Source organism: Cutaneotrichosporon cavernicola, assembly GCF_030864355.1.
Source record: "Cutaneotrichosporon cavernicola HIS019 DNA, chromosome: 4".
Taxonomy (NCBI): domain Eukaryota; kingdom Fungi; phylum Basidiomycota; class Tremellomycetes; order Trichosporonales; family Trichosporonaceae; genus Cutaneotrichosporon; species Cutaneotrichosporon cavernicola.
In genome coordinates this window covers 956,212-973,667 of record NC_083396.1, presented here as the reverse complement: position 1 = coordinate 973,667, position 17,456 = coordinate 956,212, and the positions used below count along the sequence as shown (strand labels likewise).

At 57.2% G+C, this 17,456-nt stretch overlaps 7 protein-coding genes across 7 annotated transcripts; 3 read left to right on the top strand and 4 right to left on the bottom strand.

The window, feature by feature from the left end:
- Positions 1–1,220: 1,220 nt before the first annotated feature.
- CcaverHIS019_0403760 (uncharacterized protein) lies at positions 1,221–3,617 on the bottom strand (the record flags this gene model as incomplete). Its single annotated transcript, XM_060600204.1, has 2 exons — positions 1,221–2,300; positions 2,346–3,617. 2 exons carry the CDS (start codon positions 3,615–3,617, stop codon positions 1,221–1,223), a joined length of 2,352 nt encoding a protein of 783 aa, XP_060456821.1.
- A 3,202-nt stretch (positions 3,618–6,819) lies between these two features.
- Positions 6,820–7,697, top strand: nrf1 (uncharacterized protein; the record flags this gene model as incomplete). The annotated part of the gene is made up of 7 exons (XM_060600203.1): positions 6,820–6,858; positions 7,040–7,089; positions 7,129–7,210; positions 7,261–7,297; positions 7,402–7,499; positions 7,543–7,567; positions 7,651–7,697. 7 exons carry the CDS (start codon positions 6,820–6,822, stop codon positions 7,695–7,697), a joined length of 378 nt encoding a protein of 125 aa, XP_060456820.1.
- Positions 7,698–8,145: 448 nt separating this feature from the next.
- PFY1 (uncharacterized protein) lies at positions 8,146–9,038 on the top strand (the record flags this gene model as incomplete). Its single annotated transcript, XM_060600202.1, has 5 exons — positions 8,146–8,158; positions 8,450–8,547; positions 8,605–8,668; positions 8,802–8,929; positions 8,961–9,038. The coding sequence occupies 5 exons, from the start codon at positions 8,146–8,148 to the stop codon at positions 9,036–9,038; spliced, it is 381 nt and encodes a 126-aa protein (XP_060456819.1).
- A 111-nt stretch (positions 9,039–9,149) lies between these two features.
- CcaverHIS019_0403730 (uncharacterized protein) lies at positions 9,150–10,246 on the bottom strand (the record flags this gene model as incomplete). Its single annotated transcript, XM_060600201.1, has 3 exons — positions 9,150–9,695; positions 9,734–9,942; positions 9,973–10,246. The coding sequence occupies 3 exons, from the start codon at positions 10,244–10,246 to the stop codon at positions 9,150–9,152; spliced, it is 1,029 nt and encodes a 342-aa protein (XP_060456818.1).
- Positions 10,247–10,775: 529 nt separating this feature from the next.
- Positions 10,776–11,272, top strand: CcaverHIS019_0403720 (uncharacterized protein; the record flags this gene model as incomplete). The annotated part of the gene is made up of 3 exons (XM_060600199.1): positions 10,776–10,811; positions 10,843–11,001; positions 11,216–11,272. The coding sequence occupies 3 exons, from the start codon at positions 10,776–10,778 to the stop codon at positions 11,270–11,272; spliced, it is 252 nt and encodes an 83-aa protein (XP_060456817.1).
- Positions 11,273–11,584: 312 nt separating this feature from the next.
- ERC1 (uncharacterized protein) lies at positions 11,585–13,621 on the bottom strand (the record flags this gene model as incomplete). The annotated part of the gene is made up of 6 exons (XM_060600198.1): positions 11,585–12,146; positions 12,181–12,299; positions 12,333–12,589; positions 12,623–12,699; positions 12,737–12,953; positions 13,048–13,621. 6 exons carry the CDS (start codon positions 13,619–13,621, stop codon positions 11,585–11,587), a joined length of 1,806 nt encoding a protein of 601 aa, XP_060456816.1.
- Positions 13,622–14,221: 600 nt separating this feature from the next.
- Positions 14,222–16,964, bottom strand: CcaverHIS019_0403700 (uncharacterized protein; the record flags this gene model as incomplete). Its single annotated transcript, XM_060600197.1, has 15 exons — positions 14,222–14,401; positions 14,446–14,525; positions 14,595–15,009; positions 15,051–15,173; positions 15,212–15,351; positions 15,388–15,701; positions 15,744–15,790; positions 15,825–15,891; positions 15,925–15,997; positions 16,037–16,380; positions 16,415–16,527; positions 16,563–16,627; positions 16,661–16,744; positions 16,783–16,843; positions 16,881–16,964. The coding sequence occupies 15 exons, from the start codon at positions 16,962–16,964 to the stop codon at positions 14,222–14,224; spliced, it is 2,190 nt and encodes a 729-aa protein (XP_060456815.1).
- Positions 16,965–17,456: the final 492 nt, after the last annotated feature.

Genomic DNA, 17,456 nt, shown 5'->3' with positions numbered 1-17,456 from the left:
AAGGTGAAGGCGGGGGAGGGATATGTGGGAGCAGATGAGGATTGATGCGATGGGATGCGATGCGATGCGTTACGATGTGATGGCCAACGTGGAAAGCCGTGGCTGACACAAATTGATCCGATGAGGCGATGTAGGAATGAGAAGATTGATGAATTCTTCTCGGTCGCCGCCGGAAGCGGTGGGGGATATTGGTGGACTGTCCGCGGGAATTGACGATGTGTTGGCGCACCGTGTAGAAACGACGCGATTACGAATGTCGGTTGGGTTGTGGAAATGGGGAGGAGGAGAGGATGACGCTCGATGCGTTGATGAAGAAGAAAACGATGGATATCGATGGGGCGTTGTCGTTGTCAAAGTGAGGGTGTCCCGTAGCAGCCAGTGGCAAGGTTGGAGTTCCAGGAAGAGCTAGAGCGGGCTGATCGGATGTTTGTTTTCACGTTGCACACTTGAACACAAGCAGGGTTGCTTTTGGTGTCGATCAATGTCACAGCGTGAACGTTAACGGACAAATGGCTCTGCCAAAGCCTAGTTTGACAAGATCCGAGATAGAAAGAAGAGGAGAGAGAGAGACAGAGAGAGACAAAGAGGTGTAGCAATTGTAGCAAAGATGTACATGTGCTGTGATGTGAAGTGCATATTGGACGGTGTAGTGAGGTGCAGTGATTACAATGGCAATCTATGGCCACCTTTGACAGTGAGAAGCCCTTAAGTGCCCTATTATTAGTGGGAATTAGCAGCGCCCATAAGGAATACTGCCTCCGCCTCTGACCCGCCCCCCTGGCCTCACCCCCCCCCCTTCTTCCCCACCTAATGGGCGCAACAGGGTGTCATATGTCAAGGAACAGAGGGGCAAGTAGATCCCCCCCCCCAAAACCGACAATACTGACATGCATTGGATCATCATTTCGTTCCTGTAAGTCATCTAATCCCAATTGTATTCAATCCTAATACATGACTACAACTGTTAATCAGGTATCATCAAGGCGTCACCAGGTATCAGGTATAATCAGGGCAGAGTCCATGACTATGCACATAAACTACGCTGTATGTAACGCTCCCTGTCACAATAAAAACTCATGACATAGACAACGACAACGTCGACGTACCGACGTGCAAGCTACTATACTCTGCTCTCAGTCCTCACAACAACGGCTGCTAGACTCTCCCCTCTACTTGTCTACTCAAAAGTCCGGGGTTGCTCATATAGTCTCCACGTCCAATTACGCAACTGGCCTTGTCCGCCGCTTGAGTGCCTCTGACTGAATGCGAGCAATCTCCTGTAGCTGCTCAGGCGTGTGTGCCAGACTGGCAAACATGGGCGAAAACTCTGCGTCTCCGTTCGCAAGAGAGCCGTCGGGTGTCTCCGTGACGGAACCAAAGTAGTGAGTCTTCGACGGCGGGCAGGGCGTATCTCCGTTCGCTTCTTCTGCCATGAATGACTCCTCGTCGTCCGGGACAGGAGACATGGCCGTCTGTGGTGACTGCGTCTTGGGTCCAGTATCCGAAGGCGTGATTAAGAGGGAGCGACCAGGCGGACCAGACGACGCATCCGACGAGATCGAGTCCGTCGACCGTTGTTTGATCGGTTTCCGGTGCGACGAGGGTGAGCCTTCAGGCGTATTAACAGACGCAAAGGTCGACGGTACAGTGTCGCACTGGTGAATCCCTAAGCCTTCGACTGGGTTCTCTGAGATGTCAACCTCGGACGGCTTGGCGGCCGACGCTGGCTGAGAGTCGCCATTCTCCGAAGGGTCAGTCGCAACTCGGCTCTTCTTTTTGAGCACCGACGACGCGATGTTGATCCTGCGGAGCTCCGCTGCAGATAGCTCAGAGAGCGCAGTAGCCGAGGAGGAGGGAGTCCTAGACGCATTGAGAGACAGGTCGGACGGGTACTGTGACGAGGCCTGCGAGCCTGATGCCGACGGCCCATGGCCAGGAGTCAGAGGCCCAGCGAGGAGGTCGCCGTTCGCGTTGCTGTCTGCCCGGCGTTGAGGGGAGGGCGAAGGCACAAAGTTGATAAATCCGTGCGCCTGCATTGGCGAGGGATACAGGTGGTGTGTCGGATAAGACATGTAGCCCATGGGTGGCATGGGAGAAGCCATGGGTGAAGGGAAGCCGATGTGCGCGTTGACCATGGTAGGAATCGTAGGAATGGCCGGGGAAGGCTGCAGCGATGGTTGCAACTGGGGCTGGGGAGAGTGCCCTGCATCGGCCCCATGCTGATCTACCTCACGCAAGCGGTGGCAGACGGCCTGGTACATGTGCGACAGTGTCTCGAAGCGGTTCCTGAAGAGCATGAACTGTTGGTTAGTCACTGTCCAAAGTGCGCTTGATGGTGGACCCACCTCTGCCTCGAGGCGCCTCGAGTCTGACTCTGCACGGTCGCGGGCCTTGCGAGCACGCTCGTAATCCGCGCGGACGCGATCTTCCGTCGCCCTTGAACGACGAAGCTCCTCACGCGCACGAACCTCGTCGTCACGAGCCTTGCTTTCCTCTGCCTTGGATTGACCTATCTCGGCACGAAGCGAGTCGATGGTGCGCTCGTGGTTGGAGAGGAGTAACTCAAGTGCAGGCGTCATGGTGATGCCGCCCAGGCCTGACCCTACGCGTCTCCGTCTCGTGGGGTGTGGAGCAGCAGAAGAAGTTCCGCTACCTGGCGATGGCACGTCATCCGAAGACGCAGTCACGTTGCGCGCCATGGGCTGTGATGGACCCTTCGCTAGTTCGCCCAACATGCCGTTGGAGCGTGCCTTGGACTTGCGCTTCTTCTTCTGGGCTGTCCCGGACAGCGGAAGATAGAGATCCTCCGGAATGATCGAGTAGGACGCACTGGTCGTCCTGCTGACTGAGGGACGGCTGAGGTCGCCGTCTGGCGGGTCGGAGGCCTCGTCGGAACAGTCGCTCGGGGCGTCGAGGTCAGCCAACACCAGCGCTGGGGGCGCGACCACAGCGGCAGACCGGGTTGATGGAGATGGAGGGTCAGGGAAATGGGAAATGGGTGTCTCTGCGGGCGATGGCGGGGCTGATTCGAGGTTGACTGTGGGCACGGACAACGGTTCCACAGGAGCAGGGTTCGTTTCAACGGTAGGTGGGAGGGCTTCATCTTGTTGTGTTGAGGGTATGCGAGCCAGCGGGCGGGCGGTCGTCGAGGTGACAGGCTGCAGCGACGGCGACGAATCGAGCGAGCTGACGCTGTTACTGCGACCGGGGGAAGGTGCGCCCACGACGAGAAGTCGCTTCTTCTCTTTGCGCTTTTCCCGTCCTCGTTCGCGCGCCGTCTGCATCTTGGGCAGCGCGGTTGACGCTCCTGTGCTGGGGCCGGCTCGCTCTTTTTCTTCTGCAGACGCTGCTGATTGGGAGTGTTCGGCCGCCAAGAGCTCGTCCGTGAACGCGCGGCTGATTCGTTCCCTTTGGCGACGGCGCCATTGCCGTATTGGCTCGCGGACGACAAAGTAGATCGCGCCAACGACGAGCACTACGGTACAGATGAGGAGCTGCCCGCGCCAGCTCGCGATGAGGGTGAATGTGTGCGAGCTGAGCAGCAGCCGCTGTGACTGGGGTGGTGGAGGATGGGCGTTGGGCCGCGGTGGGCGTGGGTGCGCGCGTCGAGTTGGCATGACGTGCTAGTCGTGAGCGGGAGAAGGACGAAGAAGAAGAAGTGGGAGGAGGGGAGCAGGAAATAAGGAGGCGTCGCGCGCGTGTCTTGGAGGTTCTCGGCGGCTGGGGAATTCAGTGAAGGCGAGGATGCGAAGGGGGAAAGAGGGAGCCGGTGGCGGTGCCTATTGTCGTCGGGGGCGGTTGACGCGACACCAGTGGCGTTATATCAACATTCGGTTCCACGACCTGTGCTGGGTAAGCGTGACGTTTGCAAAGAGGTGATGGCGACGTTGGGAATGATGGCGATAGGACAATGGACAATGGGCCTCGAGGGATTGCACTGAACGCACAAGTATGTGGTAGATGGAGTGTGTGGTTGAACAAGCACAGAGGAGCAAAGCCCAGCTCGCATCCTTTCCACTCCTCCTCCCAACACACGCGTCGGCTCATCTGCCACTAATGGTGGCCAGTCCGCTACAAAGGGAACAATGAACGTTGAGCGTTGGGCAATTGGGCGGGCGCGCCAGTAGCCCAGCCCGAAGCGGGCCGTGAGACCCTTCCCTCATGCCTCATGGGCCTCTGCCCGCTGCCCTCATCCCGAAAGACAGCTCGGACAGCCAGCGCTTCCTTTAACGGATAACGGATCCCGAAGAGGGCGATGAACGGTCCGAGCACACTAGCCTACTTGAGCTTGGACTCGACTCTAGATGGATTTGGCAAATGGTGACTCTTGGCCACAGCGCGGCTCAGATCACGTACCGTGTACCCCTGTATAACTGCGTTGCGAAGGGTTGATGTATGATGAGCAGGACCTTGATGTGAGGACGATTGTCGATTCTTAGGCGCGTCTGAGATGTGGGGCCTTTGAGGCCTCGAGAGGGGAGGGAGCTGCGTGGAATGTCTGGTCGGTTATCCTCCAGGGGGATGCCGTCGAGATGCAAAGTAAGAAGCGTGCGAGGAGCGAAGTAGCGTGCGAGGTGATGCGGAGGAATACCAAGACGATGGAGGGATGAAAAGGAAGGCGATAAGAGTATACCGAGTTGTTGGGAGGTTTGGTTGGTTGTGGTTGCGGTGGTGGTTAGATAGGGGATGGATGGGGTTGGGACGGGATGTGAGGAAAGGAGGAGGAGGGATACAAAGGGTTGTATGGTTGGAATGCAAAGGATGTGTTTTGCGTTCGAGGTACCAAACCTGACCACGATCGCCTACCTGATACTATGTATAACTATGTAGACTCACACAAATCACAGAGTTGCCGAGGAACAAGCACGGACAAAATGGATGAGGGCTGGCTGGTCGGTTGTGACGGCACAGTGTCTATCGCCGCAATGCCGCGACCTCCAGGTCACGAGCCGCGAGGAGCAACGAGGTCAAGGTTGAGACCGAGTTATGCGGTTCGACTGGAGGTGGATGGCGTTTCAAAGCTTTGTGAGGGGCAGGTGTTGGTAGTGCGTGGCACGGGAGGAGAAGGAGTCAAGGGCTGAGAGGAGCGGAGAGAGGGGACGGAAGGTCAAGGGAGCGTTTCGAGCGTTCTCTGTTCAAGGTAACGGCCCACGGATCTACGGTTCAAACAATACGAACAGGAGCAAACAGCAACGGTTGGTGGCTGCGGTTACTTGAACAAGTAGCTGAGAACTGAGAGAGTGTATCGTGTAGTTTGAGGACCCATGAGGCCTCGAGGCCATGAGGTGCGGGACGCGGCAAAATGAACAATATCAATGCACGAATATAGGACTCTCAACACGATCAACACAACACTCCAGAAGGGGGAGGGTTTATGCCTTTAAGCATTTTCAGGGTAGCAGGGCATAAGTATCTGATATATCTGATCGTTCCTCGTCCTCCAGTTTAGCCCATCCCATACTGAGCAAGCAAGAGCAATGATTGCATGAGAGCATTAGCTAGCTGGTTACAAATCACCCTGGATCTCAGTATACCACCCACTCTCGAACGCTACTACAGCCACTCTGATTACTTCATCTATTGTAGAGTACGCACTTGCACTCTTTGGAGTCATTCATATCTTTCCTCCTCTGAATTTGTCCGCCCTGGCACCCGGGACTCCAACTGGCGCAACCAGGAACCCGCACAACACGTGGCAACCCTCGATGGAGCAACAGGAGGTCAATCCCTGAGGGTGGTAAACGGTCCAGCGGGGAGAATAAGGCTCTCATCAAACCCCATCCCATCCATCCAGATGACAACTGCCGCCAGCTGGCAGATGGCAGGTGTTGTCCTTGGACGATCATGCTGATCCCACTGTACGTGATTTCTTCCCGCGGGGAAGGGGACGTGGGCCTAGGTGGCCATAGGTGGGAGCATGGGAGTGACTTGACAGGACCGACACGTCCGTTTCCGCGCGGATCATGGGTGCTGGTCACGTTGAATATATTATTCCGTCACGACGCGTCTTAGATACAGTACCCAGAGTTGTGGAAGGTGCACCGAAAGACTGAATAAACTGGGGTTTGGGGAGTCTGTGACGATTAAGGAGGCACGATCACGAGAGGCCCATGGCCGAGGTTGAAGTTGAGACGCTCAGTGGACCATGGCCGGGGGCGCGGGGTTGGGCGCATTGAGTTGGAGACTGAAAGGAGCCAAGTTTGGCTTATGGATGAGCTGGCCATTCCGCGCGGCATCAATTCAACCTGAGACTGGACAAAGCATGGTCAGGAGCTTCAGGCACTCAGGTACTCTGGTATTCGGGTACTCAGGGTGGAGGTTGCATTACTCGTGCATTACCATTCAATTCTAATGGGGAAACAGATGGCACATTCCAACGGAAATATATGCGCCTAACTAGGAACATGAAACTTGGTGCGCCTATGGAAGTCTGATGGAGTGTCAACTCATGTCCGCTACTTCAGATATTACCCGTGCCTGGGCAGTAGTGGACTGACGCACGTGCATGAACAAGGACCACCCACAGTGGCTAGCAGCTTGTCGCATGTCGATCCCTATCCCTCCTTTCCCACCTTACCCTCTCAGTGCCCTCTCCAAGACATCTTTGCATTGCCATCAAACATTACTACTGCTATCCTTACTCTCAACTTTTAATCACACACCTCTCCGAATTCTCCTCCTCGTTGCTACCGTTACCTGGTCACCCGTCACCGCATTATCCGTCGCTCGTAGCCTCCAGTCACATCTCCGCAACCCAAGCTCGCCCCACTTGTTTGGCATCCTCTCCACTTGCTGTCACCACCTCTCCATCCACCAGCCATGTCCACTCAGCCCCTCCTCCAGCGCACCGCGAAGAAGGTGAGCACCGCTGCTGACTCTGCGAACAAAGGATGCTGACGTCCGCCCACGCCTGTGGTTGTTGACTCGGATCCACTGCTGAATTGCGCCCTCAACGTTCTCTCTCTCTTCCCCCCCTACCCCCCCTACCCCCCCTACCCCCGCGCGCCTGACAACCCGCTCTTAACTCTTTACGATACAGCGCATCGCCCTCCCCGTGCGCGTCGAGCCCAAGGTCTTCTTCGCCAACGAGTGAGTGTCTACTAATGTAGCGCACGTAGCTGATGTCAGGCGTACCTTCCTCTCATGGCTCCACTTTGCCGTTGTCCTCGGCGGTCTGGCTGTGGGCCTTCTCAATTTCGGTACTGACAAGGTGGGTGTCGAAGTGTTCTGCTGTCGTCACCGAACTCGGGTTGACGATAGGTCGGGCACATCGCTGCCGCCATGTACACTGTGATCGGTAAGTTCCTGGCATGCATGTTGGCAAGAGACTGCTGTGCTGTGCCGTCCCGGCTACAGTTTTGCACACCAACGCTGCTGCAGAGGGTTCCCACTAACCCACAGCTGTCGGTGTCATGATCTACGCATTGGTCGTGTACCAGCGTCGTGCACGCGCAATCCGCACGCGTTCAGGAGCACCGTACGACGATCGCCTTGGTCCTGTGAGTGCCAACTTATGCGTGTGATCGCACAGCTGACAGCCAGACCATTCTCTGCGTCTGCCTGCTCGGTGAGCTTTACCCCTGGCCATTGGCACCCACGAACCAACTGCTCGCCACCAGTCCGCCGACTGGAATGATAACTGACACCCAGCCGCGATCACAACCAATTTCATTCTCCGCGCCATTTATGGTAACTAGGCGACTGGCGCCCGATACACGTGGAAGGCGCACCAGGAGATCAAGGAGCGTTGTAGAGGGCGGAGGAGTGGGATGCAGAGGGCGTTCTAGAATTTCACAAACCGGATCGAGGACATTGAACTATTCCGGAATGTCCGTGTGTGCACAAGTAGACGGCAGTACCAAGCAGTAGTATGAGTCGGCTGACCATGCAGGAGTTTTGATAGTATCATCTTGGAGTGCGTCATACTGCCTTTGGAGCTCTGGAGCGCTGAGCGGGAGGATTTGAGTGGATTGGAAGTGGTTGGAAGATTCAGTTGCCAAAGGTTCAACTATGACGTGTGGGCGTGTGTGGAATGCAAGTGTCCCTTGGTTTACCTCCGCTCATCCACAGAGTAAGGCTGACGTGCGTGTCATTTCTCATTGCAACTTTCACTTTGTCCAGTCTCCTCTCCATCGATCACAAACAATGTCCTGGCAATGTGAGTGGCTTCTCCTCTTCCTCGGGCAACAATCTTGCCAAGTCCTCGAGTTGGCGCAATGTTGTGCGCCGCTCTGCTCACTGCGCAACACCTGTGTCGGTCTGACGATTGTGCCCCGTCCTGGCCCGTCCTCTTCAGCGCCCAGCGTAGCGGCTCTGTCCTCCGCTTCTTCCGCTCCTTCCTCCTACCATTTTGCTCAGAACCGACGATGCTGATACTTCCCCTCTTCAATCTCCGCCCTGCGTAACGCACTCGCAACCCACGTGCCGTCTCCCACCGACTCCCCGACAGCCTACGTCGACGACCACCTTATCGCGACCGGCAAGATCTGCAAAGCCGCCATTATCGGCAAGCAGGGCGGTGTGTGGGCCGCTTCGGCTGGGTACGATGTGAGTCTACCAGCTCCTGCGTTCACAGCTGGATCGAGTGAGTGATGCTAATGGCAGCTCTCGCAGGCCGAGCAGAACTTTATCACCCAGACGGCGTTCACCGACCCCGACACTGTCCGTGGTGAGTACGAGAGTGTGATGTATGGGTGTGAGGCGCGGGGTAGATCTGGCCTGTGCCCTTTCACCTCCCGCGTCCCACCTCCCACATCCTCCCCAGCCAAAACCCATCCAACCCGAACCCCACTGACTCACAGGTGGCGGTATCACCCTCAACGGGTTCAAGTTCATGACGATCCAGGCCAACCCCGACGAGGTGATTGGCCGGAAAGGCGAGCGTGGCGTCTTCCTCATCCCCACCACGCAGGCCATTCTCGTCGGCGAGGTACGCAGCAACCAAACAAAGCTGACAGCAGTACGAGGGCACGCCCGCGGGCGACGGCAACGTCATTGTGACCAAGCTCGCCGACTACCTCAAGGGCGTGGGTTACTAGGCATAGGCGTGCGCTAGACGAGATGTAGTCACGTTTGATTCGTACCTGGTCCAGGCGTTACTACGGCGGGTGGAAGGTACATGGAATTTCCGGAGCTGACGAGCTCAACGACTATGGAACACTCTTGCGCGCACGCTTCTTGTCTCGCTTGTCGGCCATGTCGTCATTCTTGGCCGCCTTCTCCTCGGCTCGCCGCTCAGCCCGGCCTCCACTTTCGCTCTGTCTCCGAAGGCGCGCCTCGCGCTGTGCAGCCCTCCGCGCGGCTGCGGCACTCTGCTTCCCAGCAGGTTGGGGCACAGGCTTGCCCTTCTGTGCGCGCTCGAGTTCCCGGCGCTGGCGGCGGTTGAGCGCTGCGCCGCCGGTGGCAGCGTTGTTGGCCTTGTTGCTCTTGGCCTGCTTTACCTCCTTTACCTCCGCCTCTTTCTTCTCCTCCTCCTCCTCCTCCTCCTCCTCCTCCTCCTCCTCCTTCCCATCCTCAGCCGGAGCAGCCGTTTGCCGCTTAGCCTTCTTCACCTTCTTCTTCCCCTCCTTCTTCCCCTTCCCCACCTCCCTCATCCCAGCAACAATATCATCCACGACCTCGCGTGGATCAGCCCCCTCCTTGGGCGGGTTCGCGGCAATATGACTCTCCCAACGCCTCAGCGCGCGCTTGTGAGCCTTTCGTCAGCTCTCCTCTACACCTGTAGGTGGCTCACCGCACTGCCCAAATGCTCATCAGCCATATACGCATTCTTGAGCACGCGTTCCGGACAAAGGACACAGCAGACGGGGAAGTCGGATTCGGCGATGCCGTATAATGGCTGGGTGGCGATTTCGTCGATTGGGATAGGGAAGGGGACCTTCTCTTCCTCGTCCTCGTCCTCGTCCTCGCCGCTGCCGGACGAGTCGCGCTTTCGTTTCGAGCCTGGGTCAGCATGCCCGACCACTAACTCACTGGTTGGCTCTTCATCTTCCTCGTCGTTCTCATCCTCACCATCCTCCTCCTCCTCAGCAGACACATCTTCCTCATCGCCAGAAACATCCGCAGACTCATCCCCATCCTCCTCAGACTCGTCCTCGTCGGACTCGCCCTCGTCGCTGCCGCTATCGCTATCGCTCTCGTCGCTATCACTTTCGACGCCCATCTCAGCCCGCAGATCTGCAATCCCGAGCTCCTCCTCCCGCTCCCTACGTGCAAGGCGGCGCGATGTGATCTTGTACAGCGGCATTGTTGTGGTGCCAGGTGTGGTGGTGGTAGTGCCAGGTGTGGTGGTGGAAGTGGTGGTGGTTGTGATTGCGGTGGTGGTGGGAGGTGGAGGTTTGCAAAATGTTTGACCTCCACTCAATCTTTGGAGGTAACCGTTTGAGGAGGGAGCGAACAAGCTGTAGGGTCCCTGTATCAACTTGAAGATAACTGCAGCAGCTGTGCGATCCTGCCAACTACCATCTACTCAACAGTTGACAACTCGATGCACCTGCACTTACTCTCAGTCACGTCGTGACATACCCATGCTTCAAGGATATCTGCTTGGATATTGTTGGCATGTTATTCTGCATGGTGAAGGACGCCGTGTCATCCATTCCGCGCACCGTCAACCCGCCAGAAGGCTCGTGCTCTCGCCGGCTCCAGCCTCAACACGCCTGGGAAATCCCAAGCTATCTTTACCAACCGGCGCGATGAGGAGAACATCGCGCTGGTCACGAAGGATGTGTCGGCGCCATTTCAGACGCGCATGTGAGGATATCTCTACGTCTCTAATGGCAGGTCCCCACCCCGATCGAGATGAGGCTCGAGTGAACCAAGCTCGGTGTCTTCAAGGCCCAGATCAACGCCCCGCCCAAGGCCCAGTTTAAGGTTGAGATCAAGGCGGAGATCATGCCTGAGCTTGAGGCCATGCTCGAGGCCAGAGTCAAGGCCGGGTTCGACGCCATGTTCGAGAGAGTCGAAGCCAGGATTGACGAGATCGATGCTAAGAACGAGCGTGTGCGTAGCTGGTGGAACCTCATCTCGCCGATCTGGCACCCAGAGGTCAGTGGGGCGCCTCATTGTTGGATCTCTGTGCTCATGCCCAACTGGATCGGTCTCCACTGAAGACCGGCTCCAGGCCCGCAACGGCAACGCGAGCGACTGCGCAGCCAACGCTAACCTCGCCCAGATTGGTCTAGCCATTGTCATTGTAAAATGCTGACTGTTACAGCTTCGGTACGTTGCCGTCGTGGGGCTGGAGGGCGCGCGCGCCGGCACGGCGACGTGACCAGAGCGCGAGCCGGTGCGGCGGCTAGATGGCGACTTGGCGCCCAAGCTGGTGGGTACTGACGAGATGCATGTCCAGGTGCTCGAAAGGAGCGATCAAGGCCATAAAAAGCAAGGACGTCACCATGACCCGGCGCATATGGCTGCACGCCTCTCAGAGGAGCTTCCTATACTCTTCGAGTCGGCCATCGACAACGCGAAGCCAGACCTCATGTCTGTCCTCCTTGCCATCCACAAGCTCTTCATATTGTAGCATGTATACTGCATCTGCATCCAGAGCACCATTCTAATTTAGAGTCCTCGGCTGAACGCCTTAGACCAGGAGCGGGTCCTCCGAGTCGTCCGAGTCGTCCGAGTCGCTCATGTCCTCCTCGCGGAGCTGGACACGCTCAACCTCGGCCTCCCACTTGATCGTGGCGGCAAACGCAATCTCAGCAGCACTCGTGCACGCGAGCGAGAGCGCAGCACCAGCCCATAGACCGCTGAGACCCCAGCCAGGGGGCCCGAGACCGAGGTACGCACCAATGGGCAGACCGACCATATAGTACCCGATGAAGTGGATGATTGAGCCAATGTTCTGGCGACCGAACGCGCGGAGACACGCTGCACCTACGTTCTGTAAACCGTCGAAGACCTGGTACGAGGCAACGAAGACGGCGGCCTGGGCCGTCACCTCCACTACAGCCTCGTCGTCCGTCATGATGCGCGCGAGCTGGTACCGGAAGATTAGGACGGCGAGACCCGTCGAGCCAGCGACAAGGACCTCGAGAGACAGGCCGGCCACGACGGTTCTGCGGGCGCGCGGGATGCCGCGCGTACCGTGTCCGAGGAGGTTGCCAACACGGTTCGCGATGGCAATCGAGATTGCGTACGGGCTGATGTCAGCTAGACTGGTGGACCGAATCTTACACCATGGCGACGAGAGCATCCAAGGTCGAGATAACAGCCTGCGCAGCGACAGCGACCTTACCAAGGCGGCCAGCGAGGAGTGCAATAATCTGGAACGCCCACAGTTCGGATCCGAACATCTGCTGTCAGTGCGGTCGGAGCGGGAGACGAACAAGAGCACCAGGAACAGCCAGCCGGATGACAGTGTACCAGTCGGAGAAGGCCTTCTTCGAGAGGCCATCCCAGCACTCGCGAGCCCGCGTGCGCAACGCGAGGGCCACGAGGAGCAGCCCGGCAATCGTCAGTGTCACAGCAGTTGCGAGCGCAGCTCCAGGTGCACCCAGAGTTGTGTAGTGCACAAGGTAGATGGCAACGCTGGCATGGACGGGAAGGAGGCAGAGCAAGATGAGCGGGGGCGGGGTCATGATGCCTGTTGTCAGCCATACCATTCCTCGCCACTAACCTTGCACCTGCAGGTACGACTTCATGGTCTCGACAAGGCCGAGGGCAGGGAGCACGGCGATCGATGCGCGCATATACCTGAAGGTTAGTTTTCGGAGAACTACCGGTGACTCACGTTTCCATACCAGCAACGAGCTCGGGCGGCTGCTTGAGCCAAAGGAGGAAGGGCGAGATGTGCCACCAGAGCATCATGACAGGAATGGACAACAGGACCGAAAGGATGGTGGCGCGCTGAAGCCAGTGGCCGATGTGGTAGCGTGCATCAGGCTGAGCGTACAAGGGTGCCGAGAGAGTGGTGAAAGCCGCGGCGATAGCAAGCGGAATCGGATAGCCTGTGGTTTCAAGGATGTGGACGTAAAGGGATGTGAATCACGGTGTCAGCCACTTTCCAAAACCGTCACCAGAGTGACTCGAATCACGACTCACCGGTGACCATGACAAAGAGACTCGAGTTGCCCGCAACGGCGAGCTCGGCCGAGCCAAGCCTACTGCATACGAAGACGTTGATGGTGTTGAGAGCGTTCTCAAGCATAAGCCCCATGCTCAGCGGGAAACTGGAAGCGACGAGCACGCCAAATTCAGTCCACACGGTCGCGGGCTTGTTCATGCCCGGCAGACCGTGGAAGCGGCCCTTGGCGCCGGCGACACTGGCGCGTCGGACGACCAAGGCCTCGTGGTCACACACGTCGTCGCTGTCGACGCCGTTTGAGACGTTGTATGCGGGTGCAACGGCGCCTGTGGGAGGGGCGGTGAGCAGGGGTGTCCGCTCAGAAGCGCCGGCAGAGGGTGCCAGCGGAGGACCGCGGCGGTGAGCACGGCTAGGCTCCACGGAGAAGTCAGCAGAGATGCGGCGACCGAGCGGCACTCCGCGAGCGCCGGCATGGCGCTGTTCCCTGTCGCCTTTCTTGACGGCTGCGGCGGAGGTAACAGGCACGGGGGAGAAGGACGCGCGCGCCGTCAACGCCGGCAACATGCGCGAGCCGTCAATAGGAGACGTCATAGTGGATGCGGTGCGAGAAGGCTAAAAGGCCAGAGATGGCGTGAGAGGGTTGCGCTTGTGAAGTGCAGATATATGAGGAGGAAGGTGGTGTGATGTGTGGTATGACGAGATGGGGTGTCTCGACAGGAGACCGAGTGAGTTGTCCTCTAGTCAACAGACAAGTGGGAGAAGTGTCGAGATGAAGAGGAAACTGGATGGGAGTGTTGGAGTGTAGTTGATGTAGTCCCGCAGTTAGATTGGATAGGTTGCAAGTCTGCCATTGATGCCGGGTAGGGGGAGGAGTGCCGGGATGGTTGTGGGGTTGTGGAGGAGACCTAATGAGCAAGATGACGATTGGTTCAAGCCCTGGTTACATCTAAGGCACGAAACGGTTCACAGCTGTGCGTACCACAGCATAACAGCAAGCCAAACATGGCCCAAGCCAAGCCTCGACTGTCCTCTTCAAAACACCCTTGCTCGTGCGTACGGGCTTCTTTGTCTCGTCCACTCCTGGATGCATGTATACAATCTAGTCAACCAATCGCACCAACAGCATTTCGATCACCCGCTCTTGCCCACTATCAATGGTAAGAGAATACCCATAGAATTTCCGTTTATCCGTCATTTCGGCAGAATCCATTTGCCATCTCGGCCTTCCATCAAGCGCCGAGCCCCCTTAGCGGCCGTCAAGAACATGGCTAGCTCATCCACGGTCATGTTGTAGTTCTTGTCATGGGACAGGACGCGGTGCAGTGACGACAGGTTCTGTGGGCCAAGTTCGGCAATGGCACCACGGATGTGCTACAACATCAGCGACCAGCCACGCACTTTGGATAATTACTCACGCCCCAAAAGATGCTGCCCTTCTCATGAACGCTGGCCCCGTCAATGCTCTGGAAAGCGGATTGCGCCTCGATTACAGGCACTGGAGTGTTAATCGGACCCAAAGGCTCTTATCGGGAGTCCGTGGAGTGGGTGGCGGACAGTGACTCACCCTGCTGATCTACACCTACTTCCAAAACCTCCAGAACACGCCAGGACCCGTCATCCTCGCTCTTGAACACACCGTGTCCAGCCCACACTGCTAGAGCACCACGAACAAGAATGACGTTGACCTCAAGCTTCTTAGCGAGGTCTTCCTCCGTCCAAGTATCTTGAAACTCGAAAAGCTCTGCAACGGCTGCCTGCAGCGGGGTGACGTCCACTGTGACAGTCCTGTCCTCGAGTTCGAGAGTGACAGACGCCGTACCTTGCTCTTGAAGCCATAGTAGGTGCTTGTCGGGCTTGAAGTGATGGAACGCGGCCTCGTACTCTTTCTCTGCTGCCTCCAACTTTGGCGTGAGATGCAAGGAGGAAGGGGCGATGTCTGGCCAGAAGATGCGTGAGATGATGAGAGGTTGGACAATGGTCTGTGCACGTCAGTGAGTGTTCGAGTTCGAACCAAACTCACGTCGATTTCTCCGTGAACGTGGTCGTTGATGCGTTTCGAGTCGCTCATGTCTTTGAGCATGACGTCGCATACATGCAGTGCTTCCTCGCCGAAGCGGACCCTGAGTAGCTCTATGGTGCGGACCTGGAATTGTCAACTGGCCATAAGCAGCAACTACTTACCTCCTTCACCGCATCATAGCCCTCAACGACAAGCAGCCGCCCAGCAAGATAGGTTTGAAGCTCCTTGACGATTGCCTCCTGCGTCTCGTAAATGCTGACGAGCGTCCCAACGATGTCGGAGTTTCGACCTGTTCGGAACTCTGGATGTCAGCCGGTGTAAGACCTCCTGATCTCACCTGGTGCTGCATCGTTTGGTTCTGGCTCCCATTTGGGGTCGGTGAAGTCCTCAACGTTGTTGTCGCTAATAGCAGCGAGAGGCGCAGCAGAGGTAGGGTCATTCTCGTCCTGCAGTTCCTCCCCCTCGACGAGAGACGCCACGATGCAGCGGATGGTGTCTGGACGATCGCGCAAGTGACGGCGGATAGGCTCGGCAACCTTGTGCAGCAACACGCCAACGGGATCGATGATGCGCAGGCAGCGGATGGTGTTGATGTATTGCGAGATGACATCCTTGGTTTCCGCACCTGGATGGAGGAGACGCTTGACATTGCTTGTGTCAGCGAGGCACTGGCCAAACTCTTACGCAGCACACAATTTCTCCACGACCTGATCACGCTGGTCAATCTTGAACAAGCAGTCCTGCGTCGTTAGCTGATGCGATATCCAGAGACACCTTCAGATCTTCAAGGGCAGCCATGGAATCTGGGAAGTCGACAATGATGTCAAAGAGCTCGTCCGTGCTGCAATCAGCAGTATAGTCTCTGGGTACTCACCGGATGTCGAAGAATGACTTGCATAAGTGGTAGTCGAACCGCGAATAGATGGAACGCAGGAGGGCCTCGTTGCCTGGTATGGTGTGAGCGCCCTGCGTCCTTGCAAGCTCACCCTGGAAGATGGTAGACATCCAGTTGCTCAAGCTGGAGGACACGCGTTGCCGCGCTCGTGCTAAGCGGCGCTCAGCCAGGCCCTCGGCCGCCTCCTCGGCGGCGATCTTGTCGATCTCGTCAAATGCCACGCGCATGAGCGTCGTTGCGTATCTATGCACGAGGTTCAGCCCAAGTAGGTGTTGCGATGGATAGGCGTGCTTTACGTTGCCTTCTTCTTCATGTGCACCAGCTGCTTCGAGCGAGTACGAGAGGTAGTGAAAGAGGCAGTCCTGGAAGGAGGCGGGGAATGCGGCGTATAGCAATCTGTGGAATTGCGAGTTGAACTGTCGCAAGATGCTGTCGCTGGGCGTCAGCCAGGTTGTGGCAGCACACATACTCCTCGAACATGTGTAGTGGTCTTGCCCATCGCCTCTGCCATGTTGCGATTCTAGAGAACAGCTCGGTCATGACGGACTGCGTCTGCTCCTGAGCCTCGGCGGCGATTGTTTGCTGCAGTGAGCTTGCGCAAAGCAGGCAGAGCTCACCTCAATGGCGACCCAGTACCTAGCCATATCATCCTTGACATAGCGGAAGCTTGCTTCGACGGTATCTAGTGTCAGCGTGGCCAACGGCCCCATCACACCAATAAAGTCAACGTGCAGCTTGTGCAGGCGCCCGGCGGCACGCAGGACGCGGAATGCAGCGGCGAGCTCCTTCGAATCAACCTCTATACGTCAGCATAAAAGTAACGCTACAGCCACGTACTGTTCTTTCCTCCCCCGCGGATGTCCTGAGGAAAGATGTACGCTCGCGCGATGTCCTGCGCCTGGTTGTCAGCTGAGCGCACTGCCAGATGAGCTCACCGTCGCGACTTGCTGGTACCTCCGCGCCCCCTCTATTGAGGTAGCGGGGATGTCCCATAATGTCAAGGCCTCCGCGAGCGCCATGGTGGGAAGTAGGTAGCGAGGAAGGTGTTGGTGTGGACAGTCGGCTGGTGAACCGATTTGTTGTGACGTTGGTCGATATCAGATCGTGCCTTGACGAGTACCCGTGCGAAAGTTAGCCACATGGTAGACCAACCACGTTGTGTTACCTAAGGAAGAGGAGGTTTTGAACGACCGAAGTTATTTCTCGGGTGTAATCGCCGGCGTTAGGGGGGGGGGGGGGGGGGCTGGTTGGAGGTACGGAGGTAGAGCACTAGCAGTCAAACTTACCCTTAGATTAGACATACGAGCTGACGAGATCACAGTTGATCTCGGGTCCGCAGATATGCAGTGCTGGGAGTGTGCAGATCGAGCTCTGTAGATCATATAATGCTCAGATGTTCATGATATCAATTATCAAGCATTCTCACTGTCCCCAGCAGTTCGTGGCGGGTGGCACTAAACTCGGAATGGCTTGCACGCACCACAGCCTCTAATGAGGTATCATTCAGCCCC